General features: G+C 45.5%; 1 protein-coding gene across 4 annotated transcripts in view; it reads left to right on the forward strand.

Moving 5' to 3' along the window:
• The window catches only part of epha5 (EPH receptor A5), a gene marked incomplete at its 3' end in the record, with an annotated part of 214872 nt that overhangs the window by 144516 nt on the left and 53626 nt on the right, over positions 1-16730 (forward strand). For all 4 annotated transcript variants that reach the window (XM_079523692.1, XM_079523690.1, XM_079523691.1 and 1 more), the window contains 2 exons: positions 6774-6929; positions 9996-10343. In XM_079523692.1, the coding sequence (XP_079379818.1) occupies positions 6774-6929; positions 9996-10343 (504 nt within the window). The remainder of the gene's footprint in view (positions 1-6773; positions 6930-9995; positions 10344-16730) is intronic.

Below are 16730 nucleotides of genomic sequence, written 5' to 3' on the forward strand. Positions count from 1 at the left end.
ACGGGGGAAGGACGATCTGTGCGCCTCGTACGTTGGCGAGGCGGGGAGTGCGGGATTTCGGCAGCCGCTGGAGCCGTAACCTCGTCAGCCAGAGCTTTCCTAGCTGCTTGTTTGGCTTTCTTAACCGCCCGCTTCGCGCGGGAAGTAGACGGTAGGTCGGCATAATCACCCTCAGAGTAACGAGCGGGGTCCAATGCGTCCCGTCTCTCCTCCGCCAATTGATCGGCCACCTCTCGGTCGTCTGCCGGTTCTGGTTGTCGGATGGCTCCGTCGAAGAACTGCTTAGCACGCACTAGCCTGCGGGTTATGATGCGTGCGTCGACGCCGTCACACAGGGAGCAGGCACCCGGGTTATGAACGGCGTCGAAAGCGTGCTGCAGGCCCAAACAACGGACACAGTCCTCGTGTTTGTCCTCGCCGGCCATCCAGTTGGAGCATGTCTCACAGTGCTTCTGCAGCACCGCGGGCTTATCGTTAGCCTTGCGACGTTGGTTTCTGCTCTTCCCCGACATCACTGCTTTGGCGTTCTGCAGGCCGTTAGCAGGAGTAGTACAAGGGGAGGGTAGCTTAGCGGGATGCTAACAATAGCTAACACCGGGCGTCCTTTTGCAGGAACCACGCTAAGTTGTTATTAGCTTAGCTTCAGCAGGCTTGTGGCTAGTCAGGGCCGTGTGCTGGCCGTCCAACTAGTAGCCAGCGTAGCTGTAGCTAGTAGCTAGCCTAGCTGTCACTAGAATATAGTGTAGCTGTAGCTGCTAGATTTATAATCAGGGCCGTTTGCTGGCCGTCCGATTAACAATAGAATTTTATAGTGCAAGGAAATTCTTAACCCCAAAGTCATGAACTCACCAGTGGTGCAGTTTGTGGAACCAGAATTCGCTCCTGTCCTAGTAAACTCAAACACACTGAAATCAAGACTTTGTAGCAATGCATGTGATCTTCATGAGAAGTTACACAGAAGTGGGGACTAATTGGTTTATTGGCACCTTTATCACCTTTACCTGGGGGGGTGGTCAAGGTGCACCTTAGTCCCAGACCCAGCCAATGGATTGCCTGTGAGTGTATTAGAATGCTTCTGTGATCACGTCAGAAGACGCAATCTTCATAGCGAGCTTCCTCGTGCAGTTTAGTTTAAATTAACATAGCTTTTTCAGAAAACTGTCAGGATGTAGAAGACATTTTTAGAATCTGATCTCAGGTCAAAATGGTATGACCTTAGAGTATTATATTAACCCAAAGACTCTAAAAATGGGACCCAATGCCTCCCTGCTCGGCATTCAGCATCAAGGGTTGTATTGGGGGTAAGTCGCTCCAGGTGTACTACCTCACACTACAGAAGCAGGCGATGGCTCCTGCCACATGACTCGCCAAGGCTTACTTACTATAACAGCCATGTTTGTGCTAGTGGTGAGAACATGCCACATTACTTTTAGATGCTATCACAGTGATGAGATTTGACTCCATACAGCCCGTGGCTCTGGTTGCACCATAATGATGTAATGACAGTCCTTTATTATATCCCTGTTCCCCATTGCCTTGTGCCTTTTCATACACGCTCACAACCAAAAACAGCCTTGAAAAGGATGTGAAAATGTGTATTGGACGTAGCGTGTGGAAGGAATGCCTTATTCTGTGACCGATCATTATAAAAAAGTATAAAAGGAACCTGTCTTCAAGTTTCAAGTTCTTTATTGATGTCCCCGGAGGGCCATTTGGTTTAACACTAGGATGTCTGAAAAAAATGCACTACTAATATGACGGCTAACGGTCAGGCTGACCGGTGTTTTTCGTGCTATTTGATTGGCCATTGTCTCCCCCACTGTCTAATGATCTTCACACCTCTCTCTGCACCCGTTGACGGCTTGCCATTGTCTTCTAAATGTTACATTCCAACGAATTCAAGGCAGCAGTTTCAACTAGACAGGACAACTCAAAGTAATTTTTTATTTCAGTTTACCAAACTATAATTATAGTGACGGTGTGAGCGCTTTATTGAATACCCTTGCGCAGCAAACACTGTCCGACTTTGTATTGAGCCAATACAATAGGCTACCACGTCCACACGTTATTGCCAGAGCCAGGCACATTGCTCAGACGAAATACGACATTAGTTATATATTGTCATTTTATATAGAGGGGGAAACATCGATGTAATTAATATATATTTGATTGATTGTGCCAAAAAAAGGAAAGAGCTGTGCGTGCGTGCGTGCGTGCAAATCAGGAAAGTTTAGGCTGCAGACAAAGGAGTTGGGAGTTTGGGAGCGGCTATAGCCTTCTATATAATGCTGCGCACATATTAGCCTATATATATTTTAAAAATACCCAGCATAATTTTTGGGAAGGCTAAGCCTGGCCTAGCCTTACATGATCGATGTCATTTATATATATTTGATTTATTGTGCCAGCAGAAAGGTCCGTAGCAGCAGCACGGTTTATATATACACCATAGGATAGATCAAGTCATGTGACGCATCACCGCCACAAATAGTGCTACAGCGTTATCTAAAATGCACTTCCGCATACCTCACCGGCAGTTACTTGGATATTTTCTCCCTCTCCACGAGAGAGGGAGAGAGAGAGAGGGAGAGAGAAAAAAAGAGAGCCGTGATGCGTGGAAATCAGTTCCACTGGTCGCGTGCAGAAAAGTTTACAGACGAAGGACGGACAGAACTGTTCTTCTTACTGACAAAACATTTAGAAGTTCGGGACGTCTATCGGGTTGGACTGATTTCAAACACTGTCATTTTTATTTGGCATCGCGCTGATTCGCGCATCGGCGAACATTCTCGCTCCAAGGAAATGTCGGTCGGGTCAAACAGACCATGCTATAAACTTTATTATTCCAGGATAATTGATTCATTTTTATCATCGCCACCTTACATAATTATGCTATAAAGATGGCGTGTATAGTCAACATGTATTTATATCTATTGAGCTATGCGTTTGGTTGAAACAATACGCCAGTCAGTCAATACACCATATTTCACCATATTTTTGATGCGCTGATATATGAAATGAATATGCGCGACATAGTCACAATGCTATAAACTTTATTATTCCAACATAATTATGCTAAAGATGGCGTGTATAGTCAACATGTATTTATATCTATTGAGCTATGCGCTTGGTGGAAACAATACCACACACCATATTTCTTTTTCCGTTTCGAGAAATAAAGTCAGACATCGTTATTTCTGCAAACCGCATATAACAAATATAACATCTAAAACAACATTTAGTTTATGTAAGTTTGTAATGTAAGTTTGCCTACATGTGGAAGGCTAGTTGGAATGCAAATGACACATTAGCTTGAACAATGCCCGTCTCCAGCCGGGAGGGAGGTGTGAAAAGCACTGCTTGTGGGGGAGAAAGGGTGAGGGCTCTAAGAGCGGTCCCACGGACCGAAAAAGAGCAGACATTTTAGTAGAATTATGTCTAAAATCATATTTCCAAAACGTTTCAGATGAAAAAAAAAACAGAGATGGTTTGAATCGAACATTTAGAAAAAGTCATGCAAGGGGAACTTTCTCAGGACTTCATGGGCAAAGAAAATCCACTTCAAAATTTCAAAATCGGTCAGCCTGACCGCTCCGACGCGCTAGTGTTAAAGCAGTTCGTACTACGTAAAAGCAGTACAAAACAGCAACAGAGAGACATGTGACAACATAGCATGAGCACATCTGTGCAATTGATAAAAAGGATAAGAAAATAAAAGTATAATAAAAAAGTAATAAGTTCTGTATGAATAACGTATTTGTTATAGTGTATACTGTACATATTTGTACAGTACAACAATCGCGTATAAAGTGTCATCTTTGTTCCTTGTTCTTGTTTTTCTTCTCCTTGACTGTTTTTATTTTTGTTTATCTCTTTTTTTTCTTTTTTTTCCTGTATTTTTGTATTTATTTTTTGCAGTAACTATGTTTTTGGACACACCAACTTATTTGTGTATCACAAAGGTCAAATTAGCCTTCGTGAGTTTGGGGGGTAAACATTTACCTCAAGAACAGATATACAATTAGTGTAATATCACTTACCGGTGTGTGCCGAATCTGCCGATATCTCATTTGACTGACCAGTTAAAACACGTTTAAACCCATTTATAAGTGATTTTTTTTCCCGTTCATAGTTACCGGTACTGCACTCAGGCTTTGTAAAATAGCTGTAGCATAATTTCTCCAGTCCTATTTCAGAAGCATAATCGGTGCTGTCGGGCCGCAACCTTGTATGGCCAAAACAGTTTTTTTATGATCTACAAACTTACAATGCAGTGCAATATGACTCATTGTGAGCTTCAGCTATTTTCACTACTTTTGCCTCTTGTATGACGAAGTAGCATTAAATGATGGAAATACATTTGGAGACGGCGACAATATTCAGTGTTCTACATGAGTAACATCTTGTACTCCAAAAACCCTCCTCTGCTGGGTGTATTTTGGAGAGGTGGCGAGTCAGGTGTGTGCGTGCGTGCGTGCGTGCGTGCGTGCGTGCGTGCGTGCGTGCGTGCGCGTGTGTGTGTGTGTGTGTGTGTGTGTGTGTGTGTGTGTGTGTGTGTGTGTGTGTGTGAGATCCAGGACAGAGGGAGTATTTTTCAGACCTAATGTTCCGTGACAACGGACCAAGGTTCCGTCAAGGTGAATCAGAGCCAGGGCTGCCTAATAGCCAAGACACACACACACACACACACACACACACACACACACCCTTACACTACAGGCTCTGCACCCTGCCACACATACACAGGCACCCATACATAAACACAAAGCAGCATACACAAAAAATGACAGTTGAAACACACTCTCCCCTCCTCTCTCTAACCTTTTAATATGTGTGTCCACACACTGTACTACAAGGGGGATTGTATTACCGCCCGGACAGGACCCATATAATTTGTCATAAACCACACAGGCGATATGGACATATTAATCTCCCAATGAAAGTATGCTAATAGGAAGGTCAATATCCCATCAGCACCTCAGCCTCTTTACACACAGCTCCACATCAATGTGTGTGTGTGTGTGTGTGTGTGTGTGTGTGTGTGTGTGTGCGCGCGCGCGCGCGTGTGTGTGTACAACATCGGGACTAAGATGAAGAATGATAAGTCCAGTGATTGGTGGCCGTTACCATGGTGACGGGTTGTTGATGTATTCCAGTGTGTTAACATTCTGAGCCTGTCAGCGTGTGTGTGTGTGTGTGTGTGTTTCTGTCGGTGTCTTTGTGACCAAGTCTGTTTGTGTGTGCGAGGATGGGGGGTGGGTAGGTAGGATGGGGGGTGGGTAGGGAGGATGGGGGGGGTGGGTAGGTAGGATGGGGGGTGGGTAGGGAGGATGGGGGGGGTGGGTAGGTAGGATGGGGGGGGTGGGTAGGTAGGATGGGGGGTGGGTAGGTAGGATGGGGGGTGGGTAGGTAGGATGGGGGGTGGGTAGGGAGGATGGGGGGTGGGTAGGTAGGATGGGGGGTGGGTAGTAAACATGTGCACATGCAGATACACTCAGTTGAAAGACAAAGGAGCCGACAACGATGCAAAGCACTGGCAGTGGTTCACATTATATTATAAAATTACAATATTCTACAGACCCAAACAGAATGCCTATTCTATTCACAATGTTGTGAGCTAGTTTTGGCGAAGGGATGTGGTCTAGGGAATAAATGAGATGGCCTAGTAGTATAGACCCCCTGGTAGACTCTGGTGAAGGAAGTATACTGTATAGGGTTTGAGTGGTAAAAATGTTTTAACTTTCAGACACACATGGAGAATTCTCAACAGAACAAACAAAATGACAGAGGTGTTCTCTCTGGGTACTTTGTACAGTGTGTTTATGTACAATGTCCTTAAAGGAAAACCTTTTGATTTTCAACGTAAATCTCATTGTTATGATGTGAGGAGATCGATAATATAGTTTGGCAGAAATACCCTCAGTGGAATGTTGACAAAAATGTTGAAATCATTTCATATCATCCGGCTTATGTATTTACCAACGGATTTAGGTTGAACATCTGTGAAGTGTCCCTTTATCACTAATACATGTAGGCCTATACTATGTGATTTGCCATATTTGCTATTTAAAAAAATATATATTTGGAAACTTTAGCACAATTCTCTCCAATAATGACATCATGCCAGGTTGAAAGTCATTCATTTTGTTTGTGAAGCATTATCCACAGCATCTGTCCAGACAGACGGACATACGCTGTCTGTCTGTCTGGAGTAGGAACAGCTGCAGTACCTGGCTGCCAGTGGTGTTGTTGTTTTTTAGCTGCCAGCGTCTTTCTGCCATTCTATGGTAAAGATAGAAGCTCCTCTTCCCAACATCACAGTATCACACTTCAGCACCCTCGGCGCCCAGCTGTTTTTGCCCAACTACCCTACATGTGTGCGCGGCCATCAATTTATGCTGTGCGATAACGCTTTGGACATGATATCCCAAGCACTCCTCTGCAAAAAAAAAAAATCCTTTCCTGTGGACACAGAACCCTTAAAAGTACCTTTAGTAAAGGTTCAGTGTCTTGCTCAGTATCACTTGTTTTTTCTTCAATAACGTAACTATGATTTCCTCTACCCTTTCTCTCTTCCCTTGCACCTCTCACACATCTTTCTTTCCTTCTCTTCTTCACGTCTTCTCTCCTCTCCTCTCTCTACCATCTCCATCTCCCATTCTCATCTCTCCCACATTTTTTATCTACCAACCCTGACATCTTCCATATCTTTCATTTCTTTCTGCTTCACTATCTCGGCCCCAATCTCCTCCTCCTCCTCCTCCTCCTCACAGTTTGCAGAGCTGGCTTCTACCGCTCGGTCTTGCAGACTTCGTCCTGCAGTAAGTGCCCCCCCCACAGCCGGGCTCGACAGACAGGAGCTACAGCCTGTACCTGCGTGGAGGGATATTACAAGACCGACACGGACCCTCCCAATATGGCCTGCACACGTAAGTACTTCTGTGTATATACTGTACAATGTACATGCACACACGCAAGCACACACACACACACACACACACACACACACACACACACACACACACACACACACACACACACACACACCACCTATAAATGCAGAAACCCACAACATTATAGAATATAACGATAACATCTTGATTGATACATTGTAGAAGCCAAATCTTTGATAGGAACTTTGTGTTGTTGTGAGCTTGTAGATCGGTTATTTTCACCAAAGACATTTGGTGTAAAGGAACAAAAAAGCAGGTCAAAGTATTGATGGGTTTAAGTGGTTAAATGTCTGAAAATACACATGAACAGGAGTCCAACATATTAATAGTATCTATTATACATTTGAAAAGGTGTGCCCAAACCAGGAAAAGGGACCCAAAGTCACCAGCTACTACGTCACTGACACGCTGCAACACGCTGCAAAACACACACTGCAACAACACACTAAGACGTCACAGACTTACCCTCCGCGTCGATCCACGGCTATCTCCTCATGTCGCGCCGCACGCCCACACTCAACACCACCCGCGTAAAAATTGTCATTGCACTGCCACTAAAGCCGCCTCCCGTCCAGACTCACAAACACTATCAATATCAATAATAAACACAAACACGCCACAAGCACCGACACCCCCGCCTAATTTGTTGCCACGTCTATGAAAACAAGCACAGAAAAAATGCCATTCAACACGCTACTTACACACACTACCACTCGCTTACAATACGCGGACCTGGCAACACTACATTCCCTCTCCCATTTGCTCAACGCCCACCACGTGACCCACACACACATACCAAAAGTAGAAGAAGAAGAACTACACAGCGATTCTAACTTGGACAGTTAAAATAATGCAAACACGACCGCGTCGACACCTGGCGTGGTACAAGCGGGACGAACCGAGGCGCATATATGGATAACAACACTACACGCGCGCTGCAACAACGCGCTGCAACAACAAACAGCTACGTACAGTGTGTGTGTGTGTGTGTGTGTGTGTGTGTGTGTGTGTGTGTGTGTGTGTGTGTGTGTGTGTGTGTGTGTGTGTGTGTGTGTGTGTGTGTGTGTGTGTGTGTGTGTGTGTGTGTGTGTGTGTGTGTGTGTGTGTGTGTGTGTGTGTGTGTGTGTGTGTGTGTGTGTGTGTGTGTGTGTGTGTGTGTGTGTGTGTGTGTGTGTGTGTGTGTGTGTGTGTGTGTGTGTGTGTGTGTGTGTGCGTGCGTGCGTGCGTGCGTGCGTGCGTGCGTGCGTGCGTGCGTGCGTGCGTGCGTGCGTGCGTGCGTGCGTGCGTGCGTGCGTGCGTGCGTGCGTGCGTGCGGGGATTTAGGATCGCCTCGCGATGCAGCGCAAATGGCACTACACTACACAGGGCTCGACAGTGCGACTAGGTACTCGCATTTGCCACTTAAAATATCACCGTGCGAGTTGTAAAATTCACTTTGTAGCACCGGTGCGACTACAGAATCCGATCTTTAAAGCTAAAAGTTGCGCAGTTTACATCCAAAAGAATGTGTCACTCTCTCGGTTCTGCACCGCTGCTGGAGAAGTATAGCACTGTCGAAGAGAGAGCACACACGTCTTCACCCCAGCGAGGGAGGGAGGGAGACAGAGAGAAAGGGAGAGAGATAGAGAAAGAGAGAGCTTTCCAGTCCTTACATTTTCTCTCAAATTGACCAGCAGAAAAGTCAGCAAACTATACTTTACATTGTTAGACAAAGTAGTGTGCCCTGACACTTTCTTGCCAATGTGCATGTTGCCTGCACTGGCAGCCAGCCGCGATGTAAGATGAGCCTGTGCATTTCACGGTTTTCACCCTATATAACTTGAACGCATAGGCAATCAACTCAAGACCATTAATTAATGACAGCTGTGTAGGGGTGACGATTGCGTGATGCTTCTATGTACAGGATTCTATAGGTCACCACTTTTGGTGTGACACACACACGGCTTCTGTTTACAATGCGTTGTCAACACGTGCTGAGTTGACAAAGACTGACAGATTTAGGAGAAGACTGATAGTTCATCCTTTAGGAATTAGGCTGTGGAAGTATTCACACTAGGCTACTTTTGGATTTATTGGGATTGGCAATTTGGGGAAAGGAGGAGGAGGAGGTGAACAAGCTCCACAACACCACATTATTATGTTTTACACTGCACAGTTGCGCAGTGCACACCATGGGACAAATCAGCTTTTCACCCCCTGCCACTGTGCCCACAAACGCATGTCCAAGAGGAAAACAATCTAAACATTACATACTATCAGCATCGGGCAGATTAACACACACAAGCGTTATTAGTTGAGTTTTCTTATTGAAGTGCCTCTGAATTGAAACTGTGTGTTTATGTCAGTCAGCGATGCGATCCGTTGTTATTCAGCCACCACCAGCACCATACGCACGGACTGGAGAGAGGTGACGTGTTTCTCTCCCTTCGGCTCATGTAGCCCTCATTGTAACTACAAATATTGTTCCCGAAGAAACAATGTGGGGTCACTGCAATCCAAAAGATTGTAGGCCTACTATAATGCAGTCAAGGTCCCCACAAAAATATACTACAGTATGTTCTGCTCCATTCTCAACATCTTTTGGTTTCCAAAAACAGTAACCTATTGTAAGTAAACAAACAGTAAAAAGCAGTTTCATGTGTGCTTATTTTAATTTAATTTAATTTGCTTTGATGTGAAAATAAAATAAAACAAATAATAATAATACCCATCCGTTACAACATGTGAAGGGCACAATACTGGGTTTAAAAACACAGCTGAAACATGAAGTGGAGTCTGTCAAATCTCGCAATTTCCTTCTTCCCATTGCGCTGCAACGGAACTAGGATGAGCCGCCCGAAAGGCGGCGAAATTCTAGTGGGTAAACAAGCAAACAAAAACATGTAATTTACACAAGTCTATGAAGCTATCTATGAAATATTTGAAAACGTTCATCTGCAACACAGTGTGTAGTGGTGGTCCTTGTGTCATCTCTCTCTCCACTAAGGGGTCCTTAGCGGAGACAGAAAACCCACGCTATAAACAAAGTCTCTTTTCTCACAGGCCCTCCCTCCGCGCCGCGCAACGCCATCTCCAACGTCAACGAGACCAGCGTCTTCCTGGAGTGGTCCGTCCCCTTGGAGACGGGCGGCCGGAAGGACGGGCGCTACAACATCCTGTGCCGCCGGGTCCTCCCGGAGGGGGGCCGAGGGGGGGGCCTGGAGGAGTGCGGCCCCAACGTGCGTTTCCTGCCGCGGCGCATGGGCCTGGCCAACACGTCGGTGATGGTGGCCGACCTGCAGTCTCACACCAACTACAGCTTCCTGCTGGAGGCCGTCAACGGCGTGTCGGAGCTGGCCGGCGGCCATTCCAGACAGTACGTGTCACTCAATGTGACCACCAATCAGGCAGGTAGGTCGGGGCGACGGCCGCTGGTTGGTTGGATAGTCTGACTTGACAGGACAGGATTTGTCGGCGCCATGATGTGTACGCTATCATTTGGAGTTATTTATTGCCAGTGGTGTGCTGTGCTTTTTACCAGCTGCTTCGTAGAAGCGGCAGGTCAGTGTTTACCTGGGAAACTTGCGACCGGTAGACGGACACCGCTAGTCTTTCTACTGAGTGTTGCCAAGTCTGCATATTTACAGCCTAACATGGATTCATTCACAGTTGCTTGCCTGGTTTGGTTTTTGGAGGCTGCTTAGCTTATTTCTGTCACGACAGTTGCCACCACTGGCAACAACAAGTGTCTCTGTTTGCCCCACCAACCATATTTGGATGTTCAACTTCCTTTGTGTTTGTTCTGCTGTACAGCATGCAGTACAGTATGCAGTACAGTACAGCATACGTCAGTGGAAACCTTATGCATACAGGTACAGCTAGGCTCTGTCGGTAATATAATAATATGAGCAGGGGAACTCGGATGTCTCATTGAGTACACAGTGGGGATTTCATTGTATCAACTGGATACATTTCCCATCACTAACGATTGCACATCCGCACAAAAAATATGTATAATCTCCTCTATCTTCACTTTTACTGAATCACTAACTTTACTTAAATGCACTTGACGTTTTTTTGGGGGACTTTTTGCCTTCATTGATAGATTTCAGTAGACTGACTGGAAATGGGGAGACAGAGAAGGGGGGTGACATCCAGGCTGCTAGGTGCCCGGACCACTACCCTAGCCACCCGGGCCTGCACATGACATTTTAAATACATTTGTGACGAAAATAGATGATGTAGAGGTCGATTGGTCATTGTAGTCATCGGAACACTTTGCCTCACACACCTGCTGAACCAATGATTCGCCTGCTGAACCCATTTCTCGCATTGTCAGACGGTCGGAGACCTCTGCCTACAGATGCTTTTCTGACCCAGTTTTAGCAGTGAAGTTGTCACCAGTCTCTTGTCTCTGCCCAATGTTGTGTCTCTCTCATTCACACCTGTCTCTCCCCAACGTGGTTTCTCTCTATCTCTCTCAGCTCTTGTCTTGTCTATCTCAATCAGGTGTGTGGACTGTCTACTTTTCCTTACAAATCACCACAAGACGTAAAGTTTAGTTTAAATATTTTGTTTTTAGTGACTCTTATACATGTACCGTCTATGGCTGCCATTATCATTTCAGGTGTCTCGACTAGTGCAGTTCTTTTTTTTGGTAGCTATTATATTTAAGCTGTTATAATTACGATTGGACAACAGGTATTTTTTAATGCTACAGATGTGGCCTTTGTATTCACTTTATTTAAAAGTGGATAACATGCAAACAGCATAACGAAACAGTAAGAACAAAAAGTACATTTTACTCGGAGGCCCTTATGGCACTCTCACTCTCTCCATCTGGAGGACAGAGCAGAGAGAAAAACAGTCTCAGAGGAGACTATTTTATTTCTGTTTGTGGGACAGATGGTTCATTGACGATCATGGAATAGTAAGAAGTGGTAGTAGTTGCGTGCGTGCGTGCGTGCGTGCGTGCGTGCGTGTGTGCGTGCGTGCGTGCGTGACAGGAAGAGGCAGATGGCATGTTGACGGTAGACATTAGACAACAATACTTGTGGCCCTGTTTAACCCTGCTGATGTCTCTGTGACTGCCAGTGGCACTCCATCACTTGCATTCAGTATTTTGGGGGCCCGGCTTAAAGGTAGCCAGTCAATGGGCTCAACGGTGATTAAGAGATTAGATTAGATTAGTTTAGATTGCACTGCGTTAGCTGTCGCAGCCGGATACAAATGTGTCCGTCTGCAAAGCCGCGTTTAGAGTCAGAAGGGAGCGTTGCTGAAACCCTCAACAGTCAAACTAAATATACTGCTGGAGCCACATCAAGACAACACTCCCTTCTGTTTGTTGAGGGTGTTAGTGGAATAAGAATAGTTGCACACTAACGAGACTCAGATTCTAACAGCTGTGCTGCTCCTTACATCCATATATCCATAGACTAGAGCCATAGGATCACCAGAATCAGTGGGGTCCAGCCCGCAATCTGCTTATTCATTGTAAGATACTTTGAGTGCAAGGAAATTAAAAATGAAATGATTACTATATTTACCCAGGGTATCTGGGCTAAGCTCAAGAACTTGTTTCCAGCCAGGCCCTGCTCATAGAACATTTCATCGTAGTGGTTCAATGCCTTGTTCAAGGGCACTTCAGCGGTGGTAATTTTAACGTGGACCGCTGATTCGAACTGGCGACCTTCCGGTGTCAAGACCGCTCCGCAATCCGTTCGGCCACCGCTGCCACTATGTTTGGCCTGTGGGTGGTGCTAGAACAAAGATCACGCCTGAAGCCTAAGGGTAATGCTATAGGTAGTGCACTCACACAAGATTATGATCTTGTTTGGGAATAAAATTATTGGAATGGACGACTATGCAACCGACCGAGAAATACAGAGGCACTTTGTGTTGCAAGTGTCAACAAATAACACAGCTGTGTTTATTTGTATAAACCTTTACCAAGACGGAGAACATCATCAGCTTGACAATTATTGACTTGTTACACCCTGGGCCTCAGTCCTAAACAGCCACGCCTGACGGTTGTCCAGTTCCACCAACACCAGTCTTCTACTCTTGGCCACTGGGTGGGAACCTTACAGTAACAACAACAGTCCCCCACTGCAGGTCACTGGTCTCCCCACTGCAGGTCACTGGTCTCCCAGCATAGCAACTGTTGTCATGACATACTGTATATGATCAACCACTTGAACCCTAGAGTCCGACGCAGACATCTGGTGAAAATAGTATAGGGTTTAAGTGGTTATTATCAATCATGTAGGTCATGCTGGATACGTGCAGTATTCTTTCTTTTCAAAATCTTTTTATTCAGGTTTTTGTAACAGTAGCCCAGGGGCAAGTATTAAACAGACATATAAAATATAAAAATAATACTCAATCCCCTATCCCACCCTCCCCCACCCACAATCCCAAGGATAGTCGGAAAAACAGTCTGGAGGAAATAAAATAAATATATATACATATACACAGATACGTGCAGTATTACATTATTTACACTCTCAGATTTAACCCATTCAGGACGGGAAGCCCTTTGTGGTGTTTTATCCCTTCACCTTTTGGGGTTCTTGTTGCTATGTACAGTATAGTAGCAGCATTAATATTTGAAAATGTTCAGAAAACTTAGTTCAGTATTTTTGAAGGCGTTTTTAGAATCGGCCCCAGTCCTAAATGTTAAATGAACGGAGGACTTTGCTGTTGCATGGGTCAGTGCAATACATGGTACAGTTGCATGTCGAACTGTGCCTCCTACCTGCCTCCAGCCCCCTGTTTGTGTATGAGTGAGAAAGTGTGTGCAAATGTGTTCGCAAGGAGAGGACTAATCCAGAGTTGGCATTATAGAGAGAGAGAGAGGGTCGAGAGATGGAGAGATGCAGAAAGAGGGGGCGAGAAGAGCATGCAGGGAGGATGTGTTGTTTGATGTGTGACAAGTGTCGTCCTCGATAAGGAATCCATGAAGCAGGTGATTTCACAGTGGCCCTGCGTGAAGCCCTGCTGAATTCACAGCAAAATCCTCAGCTCTTAACTCTTGAGTGTGTGCAGATGTGCATTTCTTTTTAGCTGTGCAGACGCTCCAATGCACAGCTTTGTGTGTTTGTCTGTTTAGCACGGAATGTGCTCAGCTGATTGGCTGAGCACAGAATGTACTGAATGTACATCATCATCATGATAAGAGGCACCGCTCACTTTACACAAGTGTGATTTTTTTTTACACTCTCTGAGTTACAGCCCCTTCCAGAGGTCCATTTGGTAACATTTACACTCTCTGAGTTACAGCCCCTTCCAGAGGTCCATTTGGTAACATTTACACTCTCTGAGTTACAGCCCCTTCCAGAGGTCCATTTGGTAACATTTACACTCTCTGAGTTACAGCCCCTTCCAGAGGTCCATTTGGTAACATTTACACTCTGAGTTACAGCCCCTTCCAGAGGTCCATTTGGTAACATTTACACTCTGAGTTACAGCCCCTTCCAGAGGTCCATTTGGTAACATTTACTCTCTGAGTTACAGCCCCTTCTAGAGGTCCATTTGGTAACATTTTAGGAAGAGGAGACATTGGCAAAAGGAGAGGAGAGGTGGTAGGAGGCAGGCAGACAGTGGAGTGGAGAGTAAAAAGAAGATAGAAAAAGAAGATATGGCAAAAATGGGAAGGGGGGAATCCTGAGTGTCGGTACGGGAGAGGAGGAGGACGAGAAAATAAGCGCCCAGGCGTGGCATGCCACTTCCGTCCCACTTTTCCATATGTAATCTCTTACCCACGTTTACACCTTGCATTTAAACGTGGTCTGTATCTGGAATGGATATCTTATCTGGATAGGGAGAAACACATGTAAATGCAAGGTGTAAACGCCCGCAGCACACATCCCGTTATCAGATTATGACCAGATTCTGCAGTGTGATTAGATCTCAGTCAAAGCCAGCCGGGTGTAAATGCAAGGGCGAGATCGGAAAGTTCATTATCCAGATAAGATCTCTAGATATAGATCACATTTTAATGTAAGGTGGGGTCACACAGATGAGTCATAGAAACATCAATAAGCCTCTCTTCAAACTTCTCCATCCTATCCTATTAAAATTGCAGAGAGGGAGAGTCGGTGGACACAAACATAATATCCAGACTTGCGAGGCGTACCGTTGCTCCGATCCGCACACAACTTGCCACAAACACTGTTCAGGGGTCTGCCTTGACAATAGTCACACACAGGGCCCTGTTGCTGCGGCAGTATTAACAGCAGTTTTTAACACTTCGAATGGCCATAACAATCGTTCCGATCAGTGCAATATAGAACCTTCAGGTCTGAATATCTAGTTTTTAAAAACCCCATCCTCAATGGAGGTACATTGGTAAATGGTTCATTTATATAGCGCCTTTATCCAAGGCGCTTTACATAGATTGTGCATCAACTCAACCATTCACACACACATTCATACACCGATGGCGGCGGAAACCATGCAAGGCACCAACCAGCACATCAGGAGCAATTAGGGGTTCAGTGTCTTGATCAAGGACACTTCGACACTAACTCTGGGGGAGCCCGGGTTTGAACAGGCAACCTTGCAGTTACCATCCAGCCACTCTACCCCTGAGCCACTGCTGCCACTGCCGCCCACATTGACCTAACTGCAGGACTGTCCACATGGTTTCCCAATTCTGTGTGTGGCCAGTGGTCATGAATGAACGCTGACTTCACTGAAGTGGGGCTTCTGGCTACTAACCACTAGACCCCCACCCGGCCCCCTTCATCCTGGCTATGAGGACCACTAATAGTGGCCAACAACCCATACATATGCATGCATGCACGCACAGAATGCACATCAAGGGAAGGGCCTTGTAATTGTTTGTGCCCAGGGGCCTCTGAGTTTGTAATCCATGCTTGCGTGACAATGTGCCCAAGCATTTCAGCCTTAAAGGTCCATCTGGTTCCATTTGTACTCTCTCCAAAAGAAATGAACGCTGAGGATTTTCATGGGTGACCGACCGGCCCTGAATTGGCCTTTAGGTAGGATTAAGGACACTATCGGAGAGAAGGAAACACTCATTGAGATTCTCTGCACCCTGTGTGCACTATGCCAACTTCCAGTAACAGAAACTTCTGTAAATGGTCACGGAGCAGCTTTCAAAGCTGCAGACCCCAAAAGACCTCTTGGCCTGATGTAAAATATCCAACATATATATTTTTTCACGTTTTCCATATCCATTCTGATTTATTTATTTGTTCCTACTGGTTGACTGCTAATCCTCCTTTGGCGGTGTGTGGAATGAATGCCGTGCAGCAAGCCAGCATGTCTGGAAAGCCTTGTATCTCCTGTCCCATGTGAATGAGCTCCTCCTGGACTATAACTGTAATAACCAGATGCACGGATATGTCCATGTCAGAATATCAGCAGATCGGCGTTCAAAAACACATTATTATTCCCTGACAGCAGGCTGTATTTATCTGTGTTGAAGATGTGTATGTGACGTAGAACTCAGTGGGAGATTAAAGAAAGGGGTGTGTGTGTGTGTGTGTGTGTGTGTGTGTGTGTGTGTGTGTGTGTGTGTGTGTGTGTGTGTGTGTGTGTGTGTGTGTGTGTGTGTGTGTGTGTGTGTGTGTGTGTGTGTGTGTGTGTGTGTGTGTGTGTGTGTGTGTGTGTGTGTGTGTGTGTGTGGGGGGGGATAGGAGAACATTGTAGACTTATACGGCACTACAAGATCATCAGCACTCTAAATTGATTGATTTTTATTTGATTCTGTTCAGAGATGAAGGCTGTCTAACCATCGCCTTTGAACAGAATCTAATAACATTCTGTTAA

The sequence above is a fragment of the Electrona antarctica genome (genome assembly GCF_951216825.1).
Source record: "Electrona antarctica genome assembly, chromosome: 16".
Lineage (NCBI taxonomy): Eukaryota > Metazoa > Chordata > Actinopteri > Myctophiformes > Myctophidae > Electrona > Electrona antarctica.